This window comes from Panonychus citri, unplaced genomic scaffold, assembly GCF_014898815.1.
Source record: "Panonychus citri isolate SS breed McGregor unplaced genomic scaffold, ASM1489881v1 Contig00040, whole genome shotgun sequence".
NCBI classification, from domain to species: domain Eukaryota; kingdom Metazoa; phylum Arthropoda; class Arachnida; order Trombidiformes; family Tetranychidae; genus Panonychus; species Panonychus citri.
In genome coordinates, this window is record NW_026515445.1 from 135,107 (window position 1) to 159,231 (window position 24,125).

Sequence of the window (24,125 nt, forward strand, 5' to 3'; positions counted from 1 at the left end):
TCTCATCTTCTCTCTCAACGATAGTTGCCCCTGAGGCCATTAAATTACATCAAACCATCAATAGTTGTTTCAATGGCGGACTTTAAGATGATGAAGAAGAGTAGAAAAAAATCTAAAAGAAGAAAATTCTACAACAACCTAAAGAAAGAGAAAAAATGAGCAGTAGTAAGAAAGAAGATGATCCAATGAGAGAGAGAGAGAGAGAGAGAGAGAGAGAGAGAGAGATGAAGATGAAGATGAGGTAGAAAATTGAAGCACCAGAAGAGGAAAGGAAACTATTTTAAAAACTCGGCCATTACAAAGAAGAAGTTTTTCTTTTTACCTGAAGAGTGACCACTCAGATTTTATTGAGAATTTTGTTAGAGAATAACAATCGTCACCTAATCCCGATTATCTACCAAAGGATTAAAAGGATTTTCCAAGTTCGTTGGATTTACCGAATTTGCCCAATCTTGTGATTTGTTTTTCTCTCAACTTTTTATCTCTCATCATTCTCATGGTTCTTCATCTTTTATCATCTTAACCATCATCAGCATCATCATCTTATTGTGTCTTATCTTCATCTCTTTTCTCCCTGTGTGTGAACGCAACGGTTATTTGGTTTATCTCAATTTCTACATTATCAACAAAGGAACAACATGTTGATAGGTTAACCTTGGATGACTTTTCTCTCTCTCTCTCTCTCTTTTAGTGTCTCTTTTGTTGGACGATAATGTCACTTGCGTTAGAAAATATTTCGACTTTTTGACCGCTTCTCTTGGATTTGCTTTCTCTCTCATTTTCTGTGTGTGTTCAAGACGAAAAGAGAGAAAAATAAAGAGAGAGAGAGAGAGAGAAAAAAAGAAAAAAACTATTTTTTTGTCCTCCCTGTTTTCTTCATCATCATCGTTTCAACTTCTTTCCAGATCTTCTTGTCTTCTTCATCTTCACCATCATCATCATCTCTCTCTAGTGTCTCTCTCCCTTTCTCCCTTATCGTCCCTCCTCTTTCTTCCCGTCACCCGTGATGCCTTGTCAACTATCGGGCTAACATTTTCCAACTTTGTTAGCTTAGTCCCTTGACTCCACCCAAACTTTTTCTTTCTTTTTTTCTTTTTCATCTCATCCTTACCTCTCTCTCTCTCTCTTTTTCTGTGTTGTGATTAACCACATTGCAATCAACTTCTTTAGGTTTAATAATAATTACATGTCATTAATATCTCATTATATTGTTTACTTCTTATCCCTTTTCAATTTCATCTTTTTCCATCAATTTGTATCATCAACGTTTTTTTTTCTTCATCTTTTTTTTTCTTCGCCTTCAAATTAACCTCATCTCTCTCTCTTACCTTTGGATGTTAAAACAGTGAAAGATAAACAGAAAGCCAACACCAAAGAAAATGAGAATAATCTTTTCTCCTCAATGTCAACGATCATCATCACAATTTAATTTCATCTTATTACCAGAAGAAAACAATTATCTCCCAATGGTAATCATGGACTGTGATTAATTCAACAACATTTCAAATCAAATCAACAAACAAAACAAAACAAAACAAAACAAACCTCATCTCTCTCCATCTTCATCTTCATCATCATCATCTCTCAAATCAGAGTAACAAAACAAGATCAACAACAATCTACCAATTGGATAGTGTTATTATTATTTAATCATCATCTCTAATAATACAATTTCTGTGCCTTCAAATTACTTTGATTAAAATCGTTTTCTCATTAATCTCTTTGTGAAACCTTCACAACAACAACAACAACAACATTTTCCTCCATCATCAATACTGTTCACCTTTTTGTTTATTATTTTGTTTCTCATGTTTTCTGGTTAATTTGTTTTTCTTTTCTTGCTTCCATTTTTTTAATTGTTAACCAATGAACTTACCACCACCTCGATCATTACAATCAACTCGACTGCCATTAACTGCCATGGCCACAGATACAAGTGATATAATCAAACAAGGATACCTCAAGTTAAAGTCTAAAACTGTTGGTGTTTGGCAGAAACGTTGGATTATCTTGAGACGAGCTTCAAGCAAAGGTCCTTGTCGAATTGATAAATTTCTTGATGAAAAATCAGCTCGAACCAATTGCTCATGTAAAACAATCATATTAACCAATGTATCAAATGTTTCTCGTCTCTCAATAACCCACCGGAAGCATTCATTTGCTATTAGTTTCAATCCAATTAATTGTAAATTGTTTGCTTGTGAATCAGGTTGGTTTTTCTATCAATAATAATTATTCCGTTTCTCTAAATGTTATTAGTTTTCCTTCATCATCATCATCATCATCTTGACCATTCAACTTTATAATGATGTTAACCTCCGGCTCTTCAAACACTTGATTACCTTTCTACCAACCTCATCATCTTTTTATCTTCTTCATGTTCGCATCTTTTTTTAATCGGTTGATGATTGTTGATAATGATGATGATGATGATGATGATGAAGATAATATCGTTTGATAATATAACAATATTATTACAACAAAATGATCATCAATTGATTAGTTTTTACGATTTTCTTTCTCTCTCTCTCTCTCTCACCTTCTTAAATTAGATTAATGTTATCGGTGAATTGAAATGATTATCTTATTAATTGTTGTTTATCTTTCTCTTTATTAAGATCTTGAAGCTGATACTTGGGTTAAATTGTTAACACAGGAATGTTTAGTGCCACAACCGGGATTAGCGACCGGTGAACCCGATATTCTGAGTCCTGGAATACAAAAAGAGCTACAAGAACAGTTTCATGTTTATCTTATGCCAACACCCAAATTAGATGCTTTCGGTGAATGTTTACTTCAAGTAACCCATGAACATATTTATCTATGGGATGTGATCAATTCAAAGATTAAATTAGCTGCTTGGCCATTAACGGCACTTCGTCGATATGGAAGTGATCCAACTAAATTTACTTTCGAAGCTGGAAGGTAATATGATCTCAATTGATTCTCAATCAATATTTTCCCTCTATTTGTTAATATTCTATTCTAATTTGATTGTTAATTGTTCACTTTTACTGGTATATATTTATAGACATTGTGCCACTGGTGAAGGAATGTTCGTCTTTCATACCCTCGAGGGTGAAAAAATTTACCGTAAAGTCCATCAAGCAACTCTTGCAATCGCCGAAGCTCATTACAAGACAAGTCGATCAACGAAAGAATGTTCAACTTCAAGCCGATTCGTCCAACATTGCCTTTAGAAGAATTCATATTATTATTATTATTATCGTTCTTATATAAAATGTTCGGAAAACAAAGAGGAAAAAGAAGATGAAATTTGAACATTTTGTACATAAGAGAAGACGAAAGATGATTTTTATCAATCAATTTTTCTCCCCTGAAAGTTTTTTACTTCTCAAGAAGAATTGGATTGATACAATTGGAATCATTTAGATTAACGATCAGATGAAGAACTTTTTTTCTTTGGATTTCAACGATTAAACATTTTCTCTTCAATTCGAGAATAATAATGATACAGTAAATGGACAAAGTAAATGGTCAAGAAGGAGGAGAAGGAGAGTCAGAGATAATGAAGAGAACAATATTTTCTCCGAGTAAATGAATTGGATTTGGGCGAACCATTTAAAAGTCTTTTGCCTTATAATCTAATCGTTGATTATCATCATTATGGAAAGAATAATAATAATAATAGTAGAAAAGAGCAGAAAAGAATCAAGGAGCAATTAAAGAAGGAGAATAAATTATATTCATACCAATGACCATCATCATCAACATTTTTCTTCCATCATCATCATTATCGTTGTTTCTCTTTCCATTAACATAATTGTCATCATCATGATCCATGGTAGAGAATCAACAATCTTCCTCTCTTCCCACTCCCTCAATTTAAATGTAATGATTGTTACATTTGATTCCATCTCTTCATCATGATCATCATCTAATCTTCTGATTGCCATTTCCTTTTTTTTTCTTAAATTCTATCCTGCTCTTCATCATCAACTAATCACCAAATTGATGAGTCAATTTTCATCCTCATCCTGAGATTATTTAATCTCTTGAACATTTAAACTCCATCATAATTTAAACTAAATCATAGATACAAACGGAGACCATTAACTTAATTATCCATCGACAGATCAAACTGAAACTCTAATGATAAAATGATCAATTGTCAACTTTTTCTATCTTATTGACAATTATCTTCTCTTTCTCTATCAATTTCTCCATCATCCTCATCATCCTCATCTTCACTCTTTGTTATGTGCACACAACAATCTGTTCAAAACTTTAAACGAAATCCCTTCGATCGTAACAATCGAACCGCCATCACGACAACTACACTTTCGATGTAGTAAAAGTTTTTAGATACTTTTTTTCGTCTTCTTACCTCATTGACCTGGAAGAGAAGTTTAAATCTTCCAAATTGAATATTATGTAATAATATTATTTTCCTGCCCCACCAATTAAATGAACAATCAATTCTGTAAAAACAAAAACAATCAAATTGGTCACAACAATTGAATTTACAAATAAATCAATGGGAACAAATTTTCTTACCACAATTAAGACAATTATTTGTTTCTCAATTTCGGTTCAAAAAGATTGAGCCGAGAGAAGAGGTCAAGTCCATTCCAACTACGACTAGATGATGACAAGTTTGGAGGAAAAAAGAAAATCTAAAAAAATGAGAGAAAGTGAACCGACTGAGCCATAGAAAAATTCTCAAAGGCTTAGCCGGAATTTTCGACTCGCTCACTAATTCGGCTAACTGGGAACTCTATTCATTTGTTTCTCTCTTTCAACTCTCATCGGTTAATTTGTTTTTCTTTAATTTTTTGTTTACAATTAAATTTCTCCAATTAAATCGCAATAAATTCACAAGTTAAAGCCTTAAACTAAATTAACATGTTAAAGTTATTACCATACCTCTTGTTTATCCATATTGCAGGTAAGTTAATCTCTTATTTACTAATCCCAATTATCCTATTCCTTTGTTGAAATTGTATTTCTATTTCATTTCTGTTCATCTAATTATCCTTGTAAGGTTACTGTCGACCTTATTATCTATACTAATCTCTTGTAATTTGGATCAGATTCAAGAAATGATTTATTCGAGGGGCAATTAAACCCTATAACCATTATCACTGCTAATTGTGTCCCATTTAAAGAAAATACAATTTCAATCAAATGGATTTACATTTTTCATCTTACACTTTTTTCTGTTGGTGTTTCTATGGGTTAAAATTGAGGTTATCAATTATCATCAATAACCTATTTACAAATTGAATCTTTTTATTTACATGATTTACATGATCTCATTGAATTTTACTCTTTCCTTTTTTTTTTCATTCATTCAGAATCTGTAACTATGCAAAGATTAGCTCCACTTATTGATCTCGAAATTGGTGGTTCTGTGCAATTAGATTGTGAACTTCGTGGAAATGAAATAAGATGGTAACTTTTTCTTAATCATGGATTACAATTAGCTGTTATTAATCAATGGGGTTTTTTTTCTTTATCTTAATCAGGTACAAATTAGTCGAACTTGATAAACCTCAGCTAATACGAGGTGATGAATACAATAGATACAAATTATCTGCCAATAATCGTACCCTGACTATTGAAGATCCGAGGAAAAATTCTGACGAAGGGGATTACTCTTGTTCAACAAGCTCTACAAACACTCAGAGTTTCAGAGTTAGAGGTAAGTTAATCTGTCAACAATAATCTAATCCCAGTTAAATTGATAAAATTAATTTTACGTTCTCTTCTAGGAAAACCTGAATTCGCAACGTTCAAAGCCGCTGATCATATCAAAGACATGGACTCATTCAATGTCATTCAAGATGATGATTTGCATCTAGTTTGTGAAGTTTTACTTCGAGCAGCATTTAAAGACGACGAAATTAACTTTGCTTGGTATCGTAAATTTCCTAATGGAGATGAAGAAATGTTAACAAATCTAAATATTACCAATGGTGAAGATTCAAGTGTATCATATGTAAGCAGAAAGTCAATCATTTCTTTGGAGGATCTTAAATTTACCGATCGAGCTCAATACATTTGCGAAGCATCGAATGGTCAAATTAAAGCAAACAGTACAGTTAATGTACGAGTAAAGGATAAATTAGCCGCTTTATGGCCATTCCTGGGAATTGTGGCCGAAGTTGTTATTCTATGTTCAGTCATTTGTATCTACGAAAAGAGAAGGGGAAAAGCTGAGTTCGAGGAAGCTGTTGGTAAAAGTGTACTCAAAAGTCCTGCGCATTCAAAATGACGATAATATTGTTAACTTGGATTACCATTAATCAAAAGAAAAGGATCAACAAGATCAACTCATCTTATCTTATGCTTACCTTTAAATTAGATTATGACCTTAAACACAGTGATCAAAATTTTACGCTTTTACTTTAAATGGACATTGGAAAGGGGGACACACAAACAACTACGAAACTACAACAACTAAGGCGATGAGAAAAAAAAGTTATCAAAATTATTGGAAATGAGAATCAATTTCCAATGAGTTACGTCTGATGGATATGTATAAATGGTCAATTGTTATCAAATTGTCGACATAATTGATGGTCAGGTTAATGAAGATAATATATCGAAGTTGATGATCGTTTAAATGATCAAAGTCTCTATTTCTCAAATGTTTTTTTTTTCTAAAAGAAAAATATTCTTTACCATCTATTGATTAGTAAAAAAAAAGTAATTAACACCGAGAAATTTGACAATATCGAACGAGAAAAACATGATTAGTTTAATTTTAATTGTTATTATACTTTTATCCTTTTAATTCACCGATTCAACTCTTTCTGGTTCCTCTTTCTCACTGCCTATCTTGATAATCTGAATCTCTTGGAATCCATGATTCTTAATTGTTGCCATTTATCGTTCTATAAATACATGAATATCATAAATATCAGTTGTAACAACTTGTAACTCACAGAATTCAATATGTAATAACTATTTTCCTGCCCCTGCAACCATTAAATGAACAACTCAACAGGAATTCATGTGTAATATTGGTAAGAACAATTCTATTTAAAATAAACTAAAATCGAACCTCGATTAACAATTAATAATATATTCCTCTCGTTGATTGAACAATTGATTAGATTGCCACCATTATCACAGTAACAACTTTATTATCGTGCAATATAAATGACTAATTAAGTTATCTTAAGCTACAGATCATAAGAAATATAATTATCTCTGACAATTAAGAGGACTAGTTGATTAATCAAGAAGTAATAATAGTCTTCCCTTGGAAAGATTAATTGTTGTTAATCAATTTCTCTCATTTTAGAATTTCGTTTCTTTCATTTAACTAAATTAACTTTAATTCTTGTTTTTAATTACTTTCCATTTTCCATCGATCTGATTGACTTTGATTGATTTTCTTTTTCTTCGCTAATCTAATATTATAATACTCTTCTTGATTATTTCACCAGAGAAAAGTTATCACAATCAACTGATTGTTGTTCTTAAACTTTCGATGAGAACTGTAAAGTACCTGATGGTTTTTTCTTGAGTAGTATTATAATTATCTCTTATAGTATAATTATCTCTTGAGCAATAGTTAATCAGATGATTGAACTTATGGTACGATTTGAAGGCGTTTTCATCTTGGTAATCATTGGAAGAGTAAACTAATAACTGTCGAATTGTAAATTGCCAGAGAAATTAAGATGAATAAAATGTTCTCTTGGAAAAATTCAGTGACAATAACGTTAATTGTCTTGAATTATCCTTGTTAATATTAGACTTTTACTTGTCAGTGAGAAATAAAATTCATTGATATTTATCACCATGAAGATTTTTTTCCTTCCAATGGATGCGTGAGTATTATAACTTTGATGAATTGAATTTTTCGCACTGAATTTGACCGAATCTCTTTTTTTTCAAGTCATGGTCACGTTAATTCGTGTATTGGATTAGCTCGAATGCTTCAAGATTTTGGTCATCAAATTGTTTTGGTGTTCCTAAGCGATGGTCTCCATCAATCGAGAAATACAAATTCGATATCGAAATACTTGATGACCCATCGGTACCTGAAGATCAAGATCTTCAAGAAAAGTGGGGATCGTTCATAGGAGAGCACGCTGATTCGCTTAGTAAGGGACCAAAAGATCAATTAAGTGCATTTATTAAGCCTGTTACTCGAGCTTTTATCGAGTGTGTAAAGATAATCGATGATCAGCTGGCCAGTGTTTTCGAGAAATCAAATCCTGACCTAATCATATTGGACTTTATGGTTACAGTCCCTGCTGTAGTTAAATCGGGCCGACCTTGGATGTTACTATTCTCGTGTAATCCTCTTCGACTTTACGAAGGTCCAAAGACACCGATGGCTGGATTAGGTCTAAGTGTGGACACTGATCCCTCTGTGACCATGCAAATGCAAATGCTTATGATGAATGCTATGAAAGAGGTTAAGTCTGATTTCGATAAATGGTTAATTTCAAAGGAGGTTGAGCCCGATCTATTTACCATATTGAGATTATCACCTTTTCTTAACTTGTATTCATTTCCATCGGATCTTGATTATTTCGAGTTTGGTTCAGTTCCTGATAAATGTTTTCGTCTTGATCATATGGTTCGTAAAGTTGAGGAAGGTCCACTTGGATTCGATGAATCGTTTTTCGATCGACCAGGAAAGAAAGTTTTTCTTTCATTAGGATCAATGGGATCGGTTGATGTTCAATTAATGAAAAGACTTGTATCCATTTGTAGTAAAAGTAAACATCAATTCATCATCTCGAAAGGACTTTATCATGATAAATATGAATTAGCTGAGAATATGGTTGGTGGAAAATATGTCAACCAAATGGCAATTTTACCCAAAGTAGATTTAGTTATTCACCATGGAGGAAACAATTCTTTTGTTGAGACGATCTACTTTGGTAAACCTTGTATTGTATTGCCTTTATTCAACGATCAACATGATAATGGACGAAGAGTCGAAGATCTAAAGATTGGAAGGTCATTCAGACCTCATTGGGTCACAGAAGAAGAGCTCTTAACTGCAATAGATGAATTGATTGAAGATAAACAATTAGCCGAAAAACTATCGAAAATCGGGGAAAAAGTTCGCAACTCGAAGAGTATCAACGATTTGAACAAGAAAATTGAAGAAATTGTTTCATCAAATAAACCACAATAACTCCTAGACAACAACAAAACAATCGACTTTTCTAGTGCAACTTTTGATTATGAATATGCATCAACTAGACTCTATTGATCATCTTGTGGCTATCAACAAATCATGAATCGATTGTCTTCTCTCTCAATGTTAACTTTTAAACTGTTATTTATCTATGAAATTCAGGAAGTTTGCTTCGGAATGAAAAATAAAATGCCCGAAAATTTGATTATTAGTTTCATTTAAGAACGATTTTTGCCTCAGATCAAATTCGTTATCACATCACAGAACCCAAAAACTTTAAATGAACTTATTTTTTATGCTGCTGAATTGGCAGATAAAGTTCTTGCTCTAGAGTCTTATTCTTGCTGTCGGATGGCGACAGCTAAGAGATGATTTCGAAAAGCTATCATGACTCCTTTATGAGGAACTGTACAGGGTGATAAGTTCGTGTGAAAGTAAAAGGGACGAGGTCCAGAGCAGTTTGATACAATTTCGATGTTAGTGAAATTCGTTTCGACCCTCGTTCCCTCGCATATCTTTTCTTATATTAGTTTAGCAGCGTTTAAATCGTTGCGCCAATAGTGCTTCACGACACTTGAGTGTTGCATTAAGTATAATTATCTTATGATTATTTAACTTTGATTATTAAACGATAGTAAATCATCCGATTGATTAGACAGTTGAGAAGTGTTTGTTTTGAAAAGTAAATCAAATTAGCAGAGAGATGATTTTGAGTAAAGACTGTACTTGCAAAATTCATTAATAACTTAAGATCATTGATTATTTTAATTAATAATATAATCTGATTTGAGATCATGAAAGTTTTTTTCCTTCCAATGGACGGGTGAGTATTGCAATTCTGATGAATTGAATTTCTCTAATTAATCTTGATTGATTTTCTTTTCTGTTTTTTTTTCAAGTCATGGTCACGTTAATTCGTGTATTGGATTAGCTCGAATGCTTCAAGATTTTGGTCATCAAATTGTCTTTGGTGTTCCTAAGCGATGGTCTCCATCAATCGAGAAATATAAATTCGATATCGAAATACTTGATGACCCATCGGTACCTGAAGATCAAGATCTTCAAGAAAAGTGGGGATCGTTCATGGGACAACATGCTGATGCTTTTGGCAAAGAACCGAAAGATCAATTAAAAACACTGATCGAACCTGCTACTCGAGCTTTTATCGAGTATGTAATGATAATCGATGATCAGCTGGCCAGTGTCTTCGAGAAATCAAATCCTGACCTAATCATCTTGGACTTTTATGTAACAGTTCCTGCAGTAATTAAATCCGGTCGACCTTGGCTGCTATTATCGTCGTGTAATCCTCTTCGACTTTATGAAGGTCCAAATATACCAATTGCTCGATTAGGACTTAGTCCCGACACTGACCCTGGTTTGAACACAGAGATGAAAATACTTATGATGGATGTGATGAAAGATACAAAGTCCGATTTCGATAAATGGTTAATTTCAAAGGAAGTTAAGCCCGATCCGTTTAAAATGGTCAGATTATCACCTTATCTTAATTTGTATTCATTTCCATCGGATCTTGATTATTTCGAGTTTGGTTCAGTTCCTGATAAATGTTTTCGTCTTGATCATATGGTTCGTAAAGTTGAGGAAGGTCCACTTGGATTCGATGAATCGTTTTTCGATCGACCAGGAAAGAAAGTTTTTCTTTCATTGGGATCAATGGGATCGGTTGATGTTCAATTGATGAAAAGACTTGTATCCATTTGTAGTAAAAGTAAACATCAATTCATCATCTCGAAAGGACTTTATCATGATAAATATGAATTAGCTGAGAATATGGTTGGTGGAAAATATGTCAACCAAATGGCAATTTTACCCAAAGTAGATTTAGTTATTCACCATGGAGGAAACAATTCTTTCGTTGAGACGATCTACTTTGGTAAACCTTGTATTGTATTACCTTTGTTTGGAGATCAACATGATAATGGACGAAGAGTCGAGGATCTAAAGATTGGAAGGTCATTCAGACCTCATTGGGTCACAGAAGAAGAGCTTTTAACTGCAATAGATGAATTGATTGAAGATAAACAATTAGCCGAAAAACTATCGAAAATCGGGGAAAAAGTTCGCAACTCGAAGAGTATCAACGATTTGAACAAGAAAATTGAAGAAATTGTTTCATCAAATAAACAACAATAACCATAATAGCCAATTCTCTTCTATGATTCCTCAGTTAAATTAATTAAAATTCACATGTACCACAATTATTTTATCATATTTTCTTTGTAAACCATAAAAATAATAAAAATTTTCTGATCTATTAAAACGATTCACGACTTGGAACTTTAGTGGATTTGAAAGAAGCGCCATTCGAATCTCTCCCCTAGCCAAATGATTTCATTCATAAGGAGACAGAAAATGTTTAGTAACAAACTAATTCAAGTTCCAGATTTTTGTTTATATTAATTTACCTTTACAATTACGATTGTTTTAATCGTTGTATTTTTTGAATAATTTAATGATTGACACTCGTAATTGAGTCTAATTTGGGTTCTCATTCTGGTTCATCAATTTACTTTATCATCAAATTAGAAAACAAGTAAGTGTCTCTTTCTCTCTCATCTCGTTACAATGATTCTCTTTTTCTGATTTTTTTCTTCCGAAAAATTTATTTTCTATTCCTTTTGATGTTTTCTTTTAATTTAATTAAACAATTAACTATCTCTCTCATTTCTTTCACCTTTGGTTGATTTTTTTGTGAAAAAAGAAAACAACTGACAAATTTATCGGTGACTTATTAACTTGTTCATGTTACTCCTTTTTGTTATCTTATATTTTCTATTCTCAAAACAACAAATATACTCAATGTTGTTTTCTTTTCTATACTGAACAATTTTCTCTTTTCTAATTTATTGGCATACTTTTTTTTATCTTTTCTTTCAATCAGTGAGTGGGACATCATATTCTGAGGAGCACATGATTGGTATCGATGATAAAGATGATCCATATGATTTAAGCCTGACTTTGGAAGACACAGAAGATGATTTCAATATTGAAGATATTACTGAAGATCAAGTGAAAGAGTTATTAGCTGATGAAGAAAATAGATTCTTATTGGATGAAGATGAACCAACTGAATCAACCAGTTCTCAGATAAACATTATTGATAGACGTGTCAATAATAATGACAAATCTAGGTAATAATTATAGATTTATGATCTTAACCATGTTATTCAATTGAATTCTTAATGTGTCTCTTTGAATGTGGTTCTTTTCACTTTCCATACTTAAAAATTGTGTACTAATCGTTTGTTGTTAATTTTTTTTCTTTTTCCAGTGTTAAGGGTAAAACTAATGACTCAAAGTCGTACCGAAATACTGGTAATTTAATTACGATTGACTGTGATGATGAAGACGACGAAGAGGAAAGTGAACTTGATGATCGAAGGCATTCAAAGTTTAAAAGTGAAAGAGTAATTAGAAATGTGGATAAAAAATTGGAGGAAAAAGATATTCCAGAAACATTGGAAGCCGTTGTTTTGGATTCAAAGGATCCATCTAATGGTACCAATAAACAACCAGTGAGAGGAAATGTTGCTAATAATAATAATTATCATTCTCAAAGAGGAAAGGGTAGAAATTTTATGGTTCCAAATGCTCGACCTTTCATTGGAAATAATAGTATATCGTCCATGGGACTTTTACCGACTCCTCTTCAATCGTTTAATAGAATCCATGTTAATCCCAATTTCAAGCATCTTGCGGCACAAGGTCAACGTTTAGGTAATCCAATGGAGGCAAACAATTTCCGACATATTCGGCCTCGTGGTGGTGGTGGAGGAGGAGGGTTACATCCACCTAGACTTATGGGGTTACCAAGACAATTTGGTCCTCGTCATGTTTCAACTTTTGAGGATATGCATTCATCGGGATTTCATGTTAATCAAATGATGTCCAATGATCAGATTGAAGCTCTCATAGCTTCCCAATCTTTAGATTATGAAGTAGAAGATCAGCCTTCAAATCATCGATTTATACCAAATAATCACAATAATCCTCGACCTCCACTTTTTAACGAACCTTTTGTCGATAACTGGTCACCTAACCAAAGTGGTATTCCAAATCATGGACCTTGGATGCAACATCCTAATCGAGCATCATCTTCGATGGGAAATTTTCAACGTATTCCTGGTATTTTTAATTCCGAATCTAATCTCAGAGCTCCTTTATTAGGCTCTTTTCAACGTGGAATGCAAATGAATAACTCATTATTTGGTAATCCACCGAGGCATCCACATAACATGCACAATCGTCTACCGCATTTAACTTTCTTCAATCAACCTAATTTTCCATTCATCCGACAACCTATGGATATTCCTAGAGGACGAGCGCCTCCTCGACTTGAATCAACACCCCATCCTGTCCCTCATAATGTTCAAAGGCATCAAATACAAATGCCTCTCAGATATCCCATGAACGCACCAATTGGAGTTAGCCAGGGTCAAAAACGGCCCCAATCTAATACTCGATTATCAACTCATCAAGATAGTAAAAGACAGAACAACCTTAATCCGGTTGCTTCCACTTCAACCCACAAACAAAACCTTGGACACTCTTCAAGAAACACCAACCAGTTTAAAGGACCAGATTCGACTTCATCACCACAATCGATTAATAAAGTTACCTCTTCACCTGGTCAACGAGCTCCTCGACCTTCAACATCCAATGTTAACCTTAAAAACATTCGTCCCATTAAAACGGTTCCCTCAAATACACCGTCAACTATACCATCAACAGCGACCATGACGGAAGCAAGAAAAGCGGCCCTTCTCAAAATGAAAGCAGCTCGTCGACTTTTACAAAAAGAAAATATGAAAGCACGAAATGCAACAAGTTCAGTTAAACAAGTTGAGGTTGTCGATTTAATCACTTCTACAACACCAGATCAACAATCGGAAGACACAAATGAGCAAAACAAAGATGAACACCAACCAATGGCTTTAGATTTAGATATTGATGATGAATATAAAAAGAAACTCGAAGAACAGAAAAGACTTCGTGAAGAAATAATTCGAAAAAAGGAAGAAAGAAGGAAACAAATGGTAGCCGATAAAATGAGGCAAACATCAACCACAACGTCGACAACAATTTCATCATCTACACCAACATCAACACAATCAACGAATTCAACCCTAACAACCGGCCAACAACTTCGACGGACAACATTAGCAACTACTTTAATTGAACGAGCATCTCCTTCTCGTGATATCCAAACAATGAATGAAAAAAGGTTGACACAATCACCTTTAAAAAGGAAAACGGAAGAATCAGTTACAACAATCGAAACCAAATCACAATTACCTTCAGATGTTAGAAAAGTGGAAATCAAAGGATTAGCTCAAACCACAACGAAAGCCACTCTAACGAAACTGTGCACCTCCGTGGGTCCAATTGAAAATTGTGTCATCGATGTTACAAATGCAGAGAAAAAGGCAATTGTCACCTTCAAATCATCTCAACATGCACGGCAATTTCAATCACGATACCAGAGACATTTAGTAGATCTTTGTGTCATTCAGGTTTCTCTCTTATGGTAATCATACTAGTCTCTTATTCATTTTTTTTTTCTTTCTAAAATCATTTCTAGTCAATTTATTCTCGACTATTATGCCCGAAGCAATTTATCCCCAAATGTCCCACTTCCCTAATTGTGGGACAACTTTCCATTACTACCTCTTACACCACCTACAACAAATACTATTATTATCCTTATCATCTCTCTCACACACACACCTCTTTCTCTATTTACCTCGATTCTTAAATTTAGATCATCTTCTTTTACCTCTAAAATCTCATACAGTATCTTGCACAAAAAGTGACAGTAAATAAGATCAATATTATGAGTCGAAGACTGAACTTGGAACTTTAATTTAACTGATCGGCGATTTTTTTCACATTTTTGGTCACATTTCGAAGCATGAAACTAACTTGTTGTCTTTTCTGAGCGAACGATGACATGATTGAACTGATTGAAAGCTAATTACTACTGAAAATGGGTTAATTTTCTCTGATTTTTTGATATATATTCAATTTCTATGGTATTTTATCTTATCTCTAAAAATTCCAAATCATTTCCGTTAATAATTGACCGGAAATCCCAATGCAAAGTTAGCAAAGTTTACTGTCACTTTTTGTGCAAGATACTGTACATATAAGAAATGAAGATAAATCAATGTGTCAAACACAATCTTCATCTTTATCCTTCTCTTATTCACTCATCATATCTCTCTTTCTACCTGTCTTCCATTCATAACTATTGTTATTACTGATTTTCTATTACCTGACTGTGATATTTTTATAATCCTCTTTCTTTTTCTATCTTTTTCTATCTTTATAAGACAAAAGTATCATGGAGGTGATATCAAGTTGTAAATATTTACTATCAGGACAAGACTCCAATGTGAAAAAAAAAGATGAATTCTCACTCGATTATTTTTTCATCTTCACTTTACACTCAAGTGCCAATCAACTTAACGTTATTTATTTTCATAATCTTAATTTTTTTTTTCCTACAGTTTCTATATTAACTATAATTATCTACTAACTAATCAAATTAATCACAGTCTAGTCACATAAATATATCTTGTAAATTTATCGCAATAGACTAAATGTAAACACACACACTATCCTAATAGCGAAGAGAAAATTTTTTTACTTCTTTTCTCATTAATTAGCTAATTTTGATTCTTGTTCATTAACAGTTATCTTAATTTACCTTTCACATTGGAGTTTGTAACCTTATGGTAAAAAACAAAAGATTAACCTTTTCCTTTTTATCATCTTCATCTTACTCTTCATCCTCTTTAGAAGTTAATAATCTCTCTTTTATTTTTTGGCAAAAAAACATTCGATTTTATTATTAGGCCTTTCTCTCTCTCTCTCTCTCTCTCTCTCTCTCTCTCTCCGATCATCATCTTCCTCTTCATCCGTATCTTCCTGCCTTCTCTGGGATCATCTTCCAATTTCATCTGATGCTGAAAAAACTCATAAATCTTTTTCAATGTTTTTATTTTTTATTTTTCTTTCAGACATTTATCTCATTTCATCTTCTTTTTTGTCTGTCTTCCTCATCTTTTATCATCATCACCACCTTCATCTCTCCATCTCTCCATCTCTCCATCTCTCCATCTCTCCATCTCTCTCTCTCTCTTTCTAGTACAAATTGGACAATATGAGATAATTGTTTATTCAATTTAGTGTTCAGTTCAATTTTATGTGATCTGCTTGATTGTTATCAATTGACTTGAAACAATTTGCTTGATTGTATCAATTTTAAATTAGTTCATCTAATTTTGTGCCCTTATAGATTTTAATCTCATTGATCTCATTTAAATCGTAATTTTGATTGTTATATTTGTTTTCTAATTACAATTAGATTTACTAATTACCAATACTTGAAATTATAATTACACTAATTGTAATCATAATATCAATTACTTGTTGCTTAGTAATTTAATTCATGGCCATTAGATTTGCTCGATTATCAGGTTACTTTGTTATTTATTTATATTACAATTAAGGTTGTTGATCTTGAAATTGTCGTTATTACCCATTAACTTATTATTTATTATGATTAATACTTAATCATCAATATTATTTTTTCTTACTATTACTATAATTATCACTATTTTGTTACTTTATTTTATCATTAACCAAGAAATCAAGTTAATTATTTTCCCATTGACGTTAAATCTAATTTCTAACTCGTAAAAGTTGATTCAAGCAATCAATATTGCCTCAATTTACCTGTTTAACTATAAACATTGTTTTCATATATTCACACTTTGAAAACACAACAATTAAAAAATTTTCTCTCTATTCTAATCAATAGATTAATTAATTAACTTGATCAGCATAAAATGAGGTGAATTAACAGTTAGCTACTTGAACAACAATAATCTGTAAGATCAACTCATTGGTTAATCGTCAATATTTGATAGATTATGTTTAACTTTATTAATCCATTTGCTTTTCTCACAATAGTTTAATTTATATTAATATTTAACTTTTGATTGTTTCCTCCTCTTCCTCCATCACCCTGATCAAATTACCGTAACTTTAAGTAATTTATTTTTTTTCATCTGTTAGTTAAACTGAATCAATATGAATGATAATTGTGAATCAACAATTAATTGCTGATCAACAAAGTAAGCACATTTACCATTGATGTTAATCTCGATCTCTGGCCAGACTAAGTAAACATGTTGAGTAACAATTATCAAAATCCTCAATCAAAAGTAAAGTGAAAATGTGTTAGTTTTCATCTGTCTCTCTACCTCATCATCCTCATCCTCATCCTCATCTTCATCTTCATCCTCATCATCTTTCATCTTTCCAGACAAAACAAGGTAAAGACAAAGATCAATTCAAAAATCTAACACTTGAATGTTATGTTAGCATCAATGATGAACAATCTCTTCATCTCTCTCTCTCTCTCTCCCTAATGGTATTAATGATGATGAAGAGGAGGATTTATGGATGAGGATGAGAATCCATCATCCCTTTTACCTGTAAATACAAATTCTGATAAGCAGATATAATACCTTAACTATGCCTGAAGAAAAAAACTTTTTTTTTTGACAGAAAAAAAGAAACAAAAACTTTTTTTCCAACCTTAATTGTTGTTAATCATTTCTTTTGATTACCAATCAATTCAAGTTTGCCTTTTCTTTACAATTTAATCAACGTCCTTGAGAATTTAATTGTAAATCCTAGTGCGTAAACCTATTTACCTTTAAATAATTAACATGAATCACTAATCACTTTACATTTAGACTCTCATATTAATATCATCATCAACATCATTTTGTACTTTGAATATTATATTTTTTAATTTCTATTAATTAATCACAATCAATTAATCATAATTAATTGAATTTTTACCCACTGGTCATCTATTTGTCCTTCACATTATCATTTAACTAATCATGTTAATTAAGTTGATTAACTTGATTTAAATAATTTCCCTTAATGTGTCTTTGTCCAGTTTAAACTTTTAATTAACTTTGATTTGAAACAAAAAACAATTTTCTCACAATTTAAAATCAATTTTAATTCATCTTCTCAATCAACTTGATTTTGTTGCCTTTAAATAGAAACAATTAATTAATTGTGTCTTGCTATTTTTATCATCTTACTATTATCATTACAACCATAATCAATATAATTGTTATTCTAGTAATTAGTTAATCACCAAGCAATCAAAAGCTCAACAGTTTGTTTTCCTATTAATAGTAAACAAACAAACAATAAGATGATAAAAATAATTAGCACAACTTTTATAATCAACAATTAACTGATTACTCATAATTTACCCCGTTCATTACAATTTTCAATCAATCAATGAATTTATATCTTTCTGTAAATTGTAAACAATTTGTATTCTTGTTAAATTGTAAATGAAAAAAAAAAGATATTTAAAATTACGGTAAATTGTTATCATGTCACTTCCGCCTTGCCACCCACTCATGCATCAACCCCTGACCTCTCCCAGTGTCCAGTTATTGTCCAGTTATGAAAAGAAACAAAATGATATTGTCATTAATCATCATAATGATTAACTGTTAATTACAATTATCTAAACTCCTATCAACTCATTCCCTTGATTTGTTTATGTTATTTCAATTTAAATCTCAATTGATTGAATATGTGATATCAAATTTGCTTTTTAATTACGATTAACCTTTTCTACCTCTTCACCTCAACAATCAATCAATTAACTGTTACTTTTCAATTGTCACCTTAATTTTATTATTATTATATTCATTTTATTCCAGAAAACTTCAATTTCAGGGAAATTAAATCAACAATTATTTTTTCAAAGCTGATAATCAACTTGGAGTTTATCAGCTTTTGAGAAACAAGAGTTTTGTTAATTGCTGGTATCAAAACTAATTAATCAAGCGAAATATTATTTAATTGTAATCAACATCATCTTAATCAACAAAGATATCAATGGATTATCATTATCATAATCTGTTCATCATTAACATCTTTCCATCACCTTAATCATTGTAATTGGAATCAACTGAAACTGGATTAACTTCAACTCTTCACTCTTGTGTTTAATTAACCAGCTCTGAAATTTAATTAATCATTAAGTCAACTCTTTTTTTTTGTCAATTCTCTCCTTTTATTTTAAATTGTATTATCATCACCATTACAAACTTGTCATCATCGTAATAATTATTGTATTAAAAGACCATCAATCATCCTCTCTCTAACAATTAACATGATTGTCAACAAATTGTCGGCGAAAATATTTACAAATCTGCTAATCAATGAATCAAAATGAACAACAATAATATTTAGAATAACAAAAAAAAAACTTATTCATGATCAAAGTTGTAAAAAAAACAGAAATAAAATTGTCATGAAATTATTGATAATCAGTTGGAATTAATTTTATGTTCATTTTATTTTTAACTGTGGTTTGTTTTTTGTTGTTTTTAATTAGTTTTTAACGATTGGTATATATATAAGTGTGTGTTGGTGTATATATATAACATCGATGGGACAAAAAATGAATTAACTAAATTAATCAATGATGAGAACCATAGGTTGATGGATTGAAGAGAAATGGATTTACCATCATTTGTTTCACAATTGGTATTTTTTGATTGGGCTGTCATTCCACTTGCGTCAAAGTATATATTCAATATTATGTATACTCGATATTAATTTTTGTGTAGTTGTTGTTTCATGTGTGTTTGTGTAATTTTTGTAAGAGAGAAGGAGGGAGAGAGAGAGAGGAAGGAAGAAGGAGAGAGAGAGAGAGAGGGGAGTATGTGAGAGAGAAACCAAATATTATCATCGAAGGAGAAGATGCAAAGAAAAAATAGACAAATTAGATAAGATGAAGGGATTGAAGACATAACAGAGATGTAATAGAACGAAAGGGGAGAGAGGGTGAAATAGAATAAAAGTGAATGTGAGTGAGATTAGAAAAGAGAGAAAAAGGGAGAAAGAAAGTAAAACATAGAGTAGTAGATTGATGCGAAAAGTAGAGAGCAAGGAGTGGGAGAAAGAGGTAGAAGAAGAAGAAGAAGAAGAAAAAATATTAAGGGAGATGAAAGAGAGAAAAGGAAAGAAAGTAAATGCTCAAGACATTGAACTGCATGGAACTCGAGGTGCACCCATTTGCATTAGAACTCGGTCCAACCATTGTAATGGTCCATTTAAATGTAATTCTATCCAACAGGGTGTACAGGTCACTGTTTGCCGTCTATACTCTGCACCCCAGCCTTTAACAAAACTTATACGAATGGTACACATCCTGGTGAGTGCGAAAACAGCCTCGAAACCTTGGGTTGCCGATTGAGAGACTAAATCAGCAAAATCTGAGTTTTTGAAAATTTTTAAATTGCAACCTGAATGAAATGGATAAAAATCAAAAAGATGAATAAGTTGAGATAAAATGATAACAGTTTGAGAGCATCAGAATGTGTAAATGACATGAGTATGTGGTATGAAATTCAGAGATTAATTATTATTTGCCAAACTTTGGAGAAAATTTTTCTTCTCTTTTAATGAAATAGAAGAGGACATGCTTCTTTCTTCTTCTTCTTCTTCTTCTTCTCTTCTCTTCCTTTATCATCATCATCTCTGGGATGCATTGACATTGATGCTTGTTGCTGTGCCTATCATCATAAATCCCTTTCACACTCCTCACTCAAATTTCTCTCTCTCTCTCTCCTCTCCTCTCCTCTTCCCTTATGCTTCATGCCTCTCATCAAATAATTATTGTTCTCATTCAATAGAACGAAAAACAAGTAAAAATCTAACAGACAGGCAATAATCACACGAAAGTTAATTTTATATTGAGAAGGAGCCTCATATATGTACGTCAATGAGATGAAAACAAAAAAAAACAACAAAAACAAAAAACATACACATTCACACTCACACACATTCAAAAACGCCAACAATGATTCAATTATCAAATGCCAAAGATGTAGACAGAATAATAAAATTGAAAAGAAGAGGCTAAAATGCTTGGTATGATTTATCGAAGAGAGAGAGAGAGAGAAAGATAGAGAGAGAGAGAGAGTGAGAAATTATTAAAGGAATTAATTGAGAAGAAGAAAAAGTTCCAGAAAACACTGAAACAATGTATAAGAAATTGCAAATCCTACGTAGGCTCATAATTATCATCCTTTTTTCTTTGCTTCTCAACAATCAAAGTCGTCATCGGGTGTTATTAGTAAAAATACTATCATCATTAAGATTATGACGAAAGAAAATGTTTTATCTAAATATCAATGAACTGATCAGATGAATTGGAAATAATATTATTTGTAAGAAAAAGAAAGAGGAAGATAATAGTGTAGGAAGAAAAAAAAAGCCGGTAAAATAGTAAAAACTAATTCTAATAAACTAATAAAAGTAAAAGTTGTTTTTTTGTTTCAATTTTATAGTATTTAAGATAATATCAATGTTAATCACCCCCTTTAGAGAGAGAGAGAGAGAGAGAGAGAGAGAGAGAGATTAAGGTTGTAATCCTTTCATGAGAAATTTATGATGACAAATGCAATTAGTTAATTGATAAACTTACGAGGAGGTATTTTGCAAACCGTAGCCGGATGCCAGCCGTACATACGATTGCAATCGGGACTTTGGACGAAAATGCTGCATTCACTCAAACACTCGGCATAAACGTCACCTCCAATATAATACAATCTGACGCCCCGGCCTGTAATTAGAGAGCAATAATAGGAAGAGAAGAAAAAAAAAGAAATTACAATAACAATAAGAGAGAGAGAGAGAGAAAAGAGAAACAAAATAGTAATCAGAATAAAAGGGATGATGACAGTGATGACAGTAAATGTCAGAACGTGAATCAATATAAGATAACCCTTTTACGCACACATATATGTATATGTATAAAATAATATATTAGATAGATATAAATGTTGGTAAAGTTGATAGAGTTTTAAGAGGAAAGAGTTATTTTGTCTCTTTCTACTACTTACCAATATGTCTTCGAGTTTGCTCAACTAAAGCAGTTCGATTAACATTTGAAAGTAGACCTAAACAAAATCTCTCCGAACTTGATGGATCAGTAAATCCATCTACCGTTAACGAGGGTTGAGATGCGTGAAATGTTTCGCCAACCCTATTCTTCAATTCATAATATGCAACTGAACACCAAAATTCGGGCTCAGGGTATGCTGTTGGTCGAATATCAATCAATGGACTTGGAGGACCAATCTCTGTATTGATGTCATTGGATTTACCTTTACCACTTTAATGATTGGTTTATATTCACAGATAGAGAAAGAGAGAGAGAATGAGAGAGAATGAGAGAGAGAGAGAGAAAACACAGTTAATGAAACATGAAGAATGCTAAAAGAAACCAGACACTACTGATTATACAAAAAGAACATGTAAACATTTCCAGTGCAAATGAACGGAAAGTTAAGAATAAGTTACTATGTATCAATGAAAAGGGTTAGATTTAAATGTCAATTATACCTAATTTTGTCGTTGACACGTCTGTCAATTATGTTTATCTGGGAGCTTGTTGATTCGATTGGTTCATCTTCTAACAAAAATCTATTACCATCAGTTAGTATATCTTTGACTTGATCTTTCGAAATATCTTCAATATTGTAATCATCTTCAGTGTCTTCCAAAGTCAGGCTTAAATCATATGGGTCATCTTTATTATCATCGGTGTCAATAATGTGATCATCATTATAAAGAGCTCCACTCACTGTAAATAAAAAAAAGAGATAAACATTTATTAGAATTGAATTACAACTAATGAACGAAACTGGATGTGGATTAATTGAACAAAAGCTAAAGGAAAAGAGTAACAACAGTATAGAAAAGCAAATGAAGAAAACAACATTAGAATATATTTTGTTGTTCTGAGAATAGAAAATGATAACAAAAAGGAGTAACATGGAGAAATTAATAAGTCACCGATGAATTTGTCAGTTATTTTCTTTTTACCGCAAGAAAATCAATCAAAGGCGAAAGAAAGACGAGAGAAAGTTAATTAGATTAAAAGAAAACATCAACAGGATTAGAAAATAAATTATTCGGAAGAGAATAAAATTATGAGAGAAAAAGAAAATCATTGTAACGAGATGAGAGAGAAAGAGACACTTACTTTTTTTTCTAATTTGATGATAAAGTAAATTGATGAACCAGAATGAGAACCCAAATTAGATTCAATTACGAGTGTCAATCATTAAACTACACAAAAAAAATACCAACGATTAAAACAATCGTAATTGTAAAGGTAAATTAATCTAAACAAAAATCAGAGGAACAAAATTAATTCACTTTAACTGAATGAGAGAGAATCAAAAATAATAATAAATCTAGAGACCGTCGCTTAGCCGAAAAAGTAAATCAGTCGACCGAAAATCGGCTCAGAATAGAATTTGAATTTCTCTTTCTTTCTCTCTTTCGAATTTAATTCTCTTTCTCTTTTTTTTGCTTTCTCTTACATCAACTTTATCGATTTAAATGTTAGTCGCTGAGATAAAGATGCGACTATCAGCTGATTATTCGGCTAACGATGATTATTAATCAGCCCCTTTTGGCTAAGAAAAGACAGAGAAAATCTAAGAGACAAATGCCGACAGAGAATTGGATGAGAAAAGAAAGACACTTTTGTAGTGACATCTATCGGCGTAAATGTTGAACTTTCTTCAAAACAGATCTTTATGTTTTCCCCCAATAGATGGCGTGAATGAAACGAAATGAAAAGTTACAAGTTTATTGTAATATTTGGTTACGAATTATAAAAATGAATTCGAGATCAAATTGCGATCACAAACTGACAGCGAGCGAAGAGGAAAATAGTAGGGGATGTGAGACGATATGTGGTGTCTAACTGAGGCTAAATACTGAAAGACAAAAGAAAAATTATTCGAAAAAAAGTTCGAGTAAACTTTGATGAACCATTTTTCTTTGAGTAAAAGTTATCGTTGATTCCCTCTAATAGATTTCAAACTTTCAT

At 32.0% G+C, this 24,125-nt stretch overlaps 5 protein-coding genes and 1 pseudogene across 9 annotated transcripts; 5 read left to right on the top strand and 1 right to left on the bottom strand.

Annotated features, from left to right (window-relative positions):
• The first annotated feature begins 257 nt into the window (after positions 1–257).
• LOC128397837 (docking protein 5-like) lies at positions 258–4,532 on the top strand. 2 transcript variants are annotated; one of them, XM_053358599.1, is made up of 4 exons: positions 258–648; positions 1,347–2,209; positions 2,619–2,925; positions 3,032–4,532. In XM_053358599.1, exons 2-4 carry the CDS (start codon positions 1,867–1,869, stop codon positions 3,198–3,200), a joined length of 819 nt encoding a protein of 272 aa, XP_053214574.1. In that variant the 5' UTR covers positions 258–648; positions 1,347–1,866; the 3' UTR covers positions 3,201–4,532. The 2 variants fall into 2 exon arrangements, with proteins under 2 accessions (XP_053214574.1, XP_053214573.1); XM_053358598.1 differs by having other exon boundaries at positions 258–2,209.
• A 212-nt stretch (positions 4,533–4,744) lies between these two features.
• On the top strand, positions 4,745–7,051 carry LOC128397836 (basigin-like). Its single transcript, XM_053358597.1, has 4 exons — positions 4,745–4,909; positions 5,319–5,415; positions 5,490–5,665; positions 5,736–7,051. The coding sequence occupies exons 1-4, from the start codon at positions 4,867–4,869 to the stop codon at positions 6,236–6,238; spliced, it is 819 nt and encodes a 272-aa protein (XP_053214572.1). The 5' UTR covers positions 4,745–4,866; the 3' UTR covers positions 6,239–7,051.
• A 575-nt stretch (positions 7,052–7,626) lies between these two features.
• On the top strand, positions 7,627–9,358 carry LOC128397833 (NDP-glycosyltransferase YjiC-like; annotated as a pseudogene).
• A 421-nt stretch (positions 9,359–9,779) lies between these two features.
• Positions 9,780–11,418, top strand: LOC128397832 (NDP-glycosyltransferase YjiC-like). The gene is made up of 2 exons (XM_053358595.1): positions 9,780–9,956; positions 10,033–11,418. The coding sequence occupies exons 1-2, from the start codon at positions 9,928–9,930 to the stop codon at positions 11,288–11,290; spliced, it is 1,287 nt and encodes a 428-aa protein (XP_053214570.1). The 5' UTR covers positions 9,780–9,927; the 3' UTR covers positions 11,291–11,418.
• A 96-nt stretch (positions 11,419–11,514) lies between these two features.
• LOC128397830 (uncharacterized) lies at positions 11,515–19,549 on the top strand. Of its 4 annotated transcripts, none has more exons than XM_053358591.1 (4): positions 11,515–11,690; positions 12,039–12,288; positions 12,429–14,684; positions 18,928–19,549. In XM_053358591.1, coding segments are annotated over exons 1-4 (2,508 nt in total). In that variant the 5' UTR covers positions 11,515–11,689; the 3' UTR covers positions 18,929–19,549. The 4 variants fall into 4 exon arrangements, with proteins under 4 accessions (XP_053214566.1, XP_053214568.1, XP_053214567.1 ...); XM_053358593.1 differs by lacking the exon at positions 18,928–19,549 and adding an exon at positions 16,180–18,884; XM_053358592.1 differs by lacking the exon at positions 18,928–19,549 and adding an exon at positions 15,490–15,821.
• Positions 19,550–23,466, bottom strand: LOC128397834 (mothers against decapentaplegic homolog 2-like). The gene is made up of 5 exons (XM_053358596.1): positions 23,268–23,466; positions 22,625–22,865; positions 22,123–22,394; positions 21,705–21,842; positions 19,550–20,520 (listed from the first exon to the last, which is right to left on the bottom strand). Coding segments are annotated over exons 1-5 (921 nt in total). The 5' UTR covers positions 23,269–23,466; the 3' UTR covers positions 19,550–20,251.
• Positions 23,467–24,125: the final 659 nt, after the last annotated feature.

What these genes read in the sequence shown, in the direction of transcription:
- LOC128397836 (XM_053358597.1), top strand. Translation starts at nt 4,867, where the DNA reads ATGTTAAAGTTATTACCATACCTCTTGTTTATCCATATTGCAG. An exon ending in CTTGTTTATCCATATTGCAG is followed by an intron (nt 4,910 to 5,318) that starts GTAAGTTAATCT and finishes TCATTCATTCAG; the next exon opens with AATCTGTAACTATGCAAAGA. An exon ending in CGTGGAAATGAAATAAGATG is followed by an intron (nt 5,416 to 5,489) that starts GTAACTTTTTCT and finishes TATCTTAATCAG; the next exon opens with GTACAAATTAGTCGAACTTG.
- LOC128397834 (XM_053358596.1), bottom strand. An exon ending in GCAAACTCGAAGACATATTG is followed by an intron (nt 21,843 to 22,122) that starts GTAAGTAGTAGA and finishes CTCTAATTACAG; the next exon opens with GCCGGGGCGTCAGATTGTAT. An exon ending in GGTTTGCAAAATACCTCCTC is followed by an intron (nt 20,521 to 21,704) that starts GTAAGTTTATCA and finishes CATTTCATTCAG; the next exon opens with GTTGCAATTTAAAAATTTTC.
- LOC128397832 (XM_053358595.1), top strand. Translation starts at nt 9,928, where the DNA reads ATGAAAGTTTTTTTCCTTCCAATGGACGG. An exon ending in TTTTTCCTTCCAATGGACGG is followed by an intron (nt 9,957 to 10,032) that starts GTGAGTATTGCA and finishes TTTTTTTTCAAG; the next exon opens with TCATGGTCACGTTAATTCGT.
- LOC128397830 (XM_053358590.1), top strand. An exon ending in AATAATAATGACAAATCTAG is followed by an intron (nt 12,289 to 12,428) that starts GTAATAATTATA and finishes TTCTTTTTCCAG; the next exon opens with TGTTAAGGGTAAAACTAATG.
- LOC128397837 (XM_053358598.1), top strand. Translation starts at nt 1,867, where the DNA reads ATGAACTTACCACCACCTCGATCATTACAATCAACTCGACTGCCATTA. An exon ending in ATTGTTTGCTTGTGAATCAG is followed by an intron (nt 2,210 to 2,618) that starts GTTGGTTTTTCT and finishes CTCTTTATTAAG; the next exon opens with ATCTTGAAGCTGATACTTGG. An exon ending in TTTACTTTCGAAGCTGGAAG is followed by an intron (nt 2,926 to 3,031) that starts GTAATATGATCT and finishes ATATATTTATAG; the next exon opens with ACATTGTGCCACTGGTGAAG.